At 39.1% G+C, this 2,266-nt stretch overlaps 1 protein-coding gene across 1 annotated transcript in view; it reads right to left on the bottom strand.

Annotated features, from left to right (window-relative positions):
- Positions 1 to 2,266, bottom strand: part of LOC119589522 (glucose dehydrogenase [FAD, quinone]-like) — a 9,711-nt gene that overhangs the window by 4,808 nt on the left and 2,637 nt on the right. The window contains exons 3-7 of the mRNA XM_037938123.1: positions 1,891 to 2,080; positions 1,426 to 1,560; positions 976 to 1,097; positions 630 to 686; positions 41 to 154 (exon numbers count right to left, since the gene is read on the bottom strand). Coding sequence (XP_037794051.1) covers positions 41 to 154; positions 630 to 686; positions 976 to 1,097; positions 1,426 to 1,560; positions 1,891 to 2,080 — 618 coding nt within the window. The remainder of the gene's footprint in view (positions 1 to 40; positions 155 to 629; positions 687 to 975; positions 1,098 to 1,425; positions 1,561 to 1,890; positions 2,081 to 2,266) is intronic.

Genomic DNA, 2,266 nt, shown 5'->3' with positions numbered 1-2,266 from the left:
GCGCATTTAATTAACTCTCATATCTAAAGTTTCGACTAACGTTGTGGCGAGCGAGGTGCCGAGCGGGCCCGACACCTGACACCATAAGCAGCTTCGGAGACGCCAAGGCACCTGTTGTTATGATGACCTCCCGCTGTGCGAACGCTGCGGACACCTGCCAAGGGAAGGTTTGTTTAGGCTTTTATCTCTTCTTTCGAATCTTTTCGTCTATTTTCGTTTAATAGCTGATTTCGTTAAATGTCTCTTCTCTTTGGTATGTTTTATTTGCTTCTAGTAACTGATTTCTTCTATTCATTTTCGTTACCTTTCATCTAATAACTGATTTCGATTTTGAGGTATTGATCATTAAATATGTTTGTATATTTTACATTTTTCCTTATAGGTTGATTGTTAAGAATTACTCTTGTGAAAATATGCATTTCTAAAATAAGTTACTGTATAATTTTAGAAGCGCAATAAACAGACAGTTGCAATTTGGCTAAAGTCACAAGAACCTGTTGTGATTTACACCATTATCACTATCGTCATACTGCAATTAACCTATCTAACAACCATACTGTAATTAATATATCTAACATTCAATCGCCTCGGAATAAACATGACAAGCCACAATCAGAGAATGTAATCACCTGTCCAGCATGTTCGAACACGACTCCAGCTGCTCTCTTGTCCTTCGTAAACACGATCTGTTGACATAAATAAAACGTCAGCGACCTCCGTTCTTTCTTTACATTTCGGAAAGTTAGAGTATTTACATTGAGGATGAAGAAGATATTGAAGAATGCCAAGTGGTTAATGAAGTGGTGACTTTGCAGAAAATTATTAAAACAATTTGGTCGTTTGTTACTATCACAAGAATGATATGCGGCGAAGTTATAAAGAATTATTAAAACGATTTGCTCATGTGTTATTATCACAGGCAAGACATACATATCTATTTATCTAGTTAATATGTTTCTTTGCAAGTAGATCGACCTTCAAGACTGTAGCAGTGTGAAGAATGTGAAGGTTTGGCCAAGAAGCTGCAGGTCTTAAATAGGTTTCCGCAGTCGAAGATCTAGTGCCGTTCCCAATGACGTGGTAGGTTCCAGATATTCCTTTTGGAGAAGTAAATACATTCCTGAATATTATTTCATACGCCAATTTGGATTATCTTCACAAACTGAGTGCACTGTGATCGCCTCAGGATGAAAGGATGATGAAAAACGTGTTGGAAAATGTAGACATTTTAATGATAAAATATGCTACGGGATACATGATATTTGATTATCCTCTTTCCTTTTATGGCAGCAAATTTATAAGACGCTAAACATCCCGAAACAATGACAAACCCTCAAACCAACCTCATTTTCAAACAATCACAAAAAACAGCAGAAATCACTTACCATCTTCGAATAACGCTTCAAATAATCCCCAAGAACTTACCTAGTTGGTCAGGTCCGTTGGGGTCGACTGTAGGGCAACCGAGGTCATGGGCAGCGTCGAAGAAAGCCTGAGTGAGACCCTCTTTCCTTGGGTGAGGGGATACAGGCAAGGGCCCTCCTCGCCCGTGGTATTCCTCTTCGATAAGGGATAGGGTAACCGCATAATTAATTATGTGTTATATCACTAACATATGAACCACACAAGATTACTTATTTCAGATAATTGGCAGTAAATTATTCATAGATTGGTGAAGATTGCACTATTGGTGTACTTGTACTTACGATGGTGAAGTGGGAAAGACCTTGATAACAAAGTCTATGCTTAAATAACTAGAATCGACATTATTTGTGATGTGCATATCTACATAAAACCTAACGTTTATGATAGAAAATATACAATCTTTATTCAAGTACATATTGTCTCCCGACGTGTTACAAGCATGTATTTTTTTATTCCTAAGCTCACCTGTGTCCCCCAAGTGTCCACCACGATAGTCCTCCGCTTTCCTGAAGTAGTAGAGCACGGATTCGTAGTCCCAGCCAGGGTTGTCAAGCTCAGCCCAGTGATCGAAGTCTCGACGATTCCCCCGAACGTACAGCATTTCGTTGGTAGTGCTGGACCCTCCTAGAACGCGCCCTTGGAGAATAGGTGCGCTCTGGAGGGAAGTTGCTCAACACTTAGGCAAACGTACGCATATGTATTTACAAGATAGATTCTCAACTTTATGCGGCTGTTAAAAATACTGTGGAAAATTTATAAGCTGAAGTGCTGATTTAATGATTTTGTTACCTGATGGCTATAAATGGATATTTTAAAAACCCACAGTGGCAAACTCCAACAT

This window comes from Penaeus monodon, chromosome 25 (assembly GCF_015228065.2).
Source record: "Penaeus monodon isolate SGIC_2016 chromosome 25, NSTDA_Pmon_1, whole genome shotgun sequence".
NCBI lineage: Eukaryota > Metazoa > Arthropoda > Malacostraca > Decapoda > Penaeidae > Penaeus > Penaeus monodon.
This window is presented reverse-complemented; position numbering and strand designations above follow the sequence as displayed.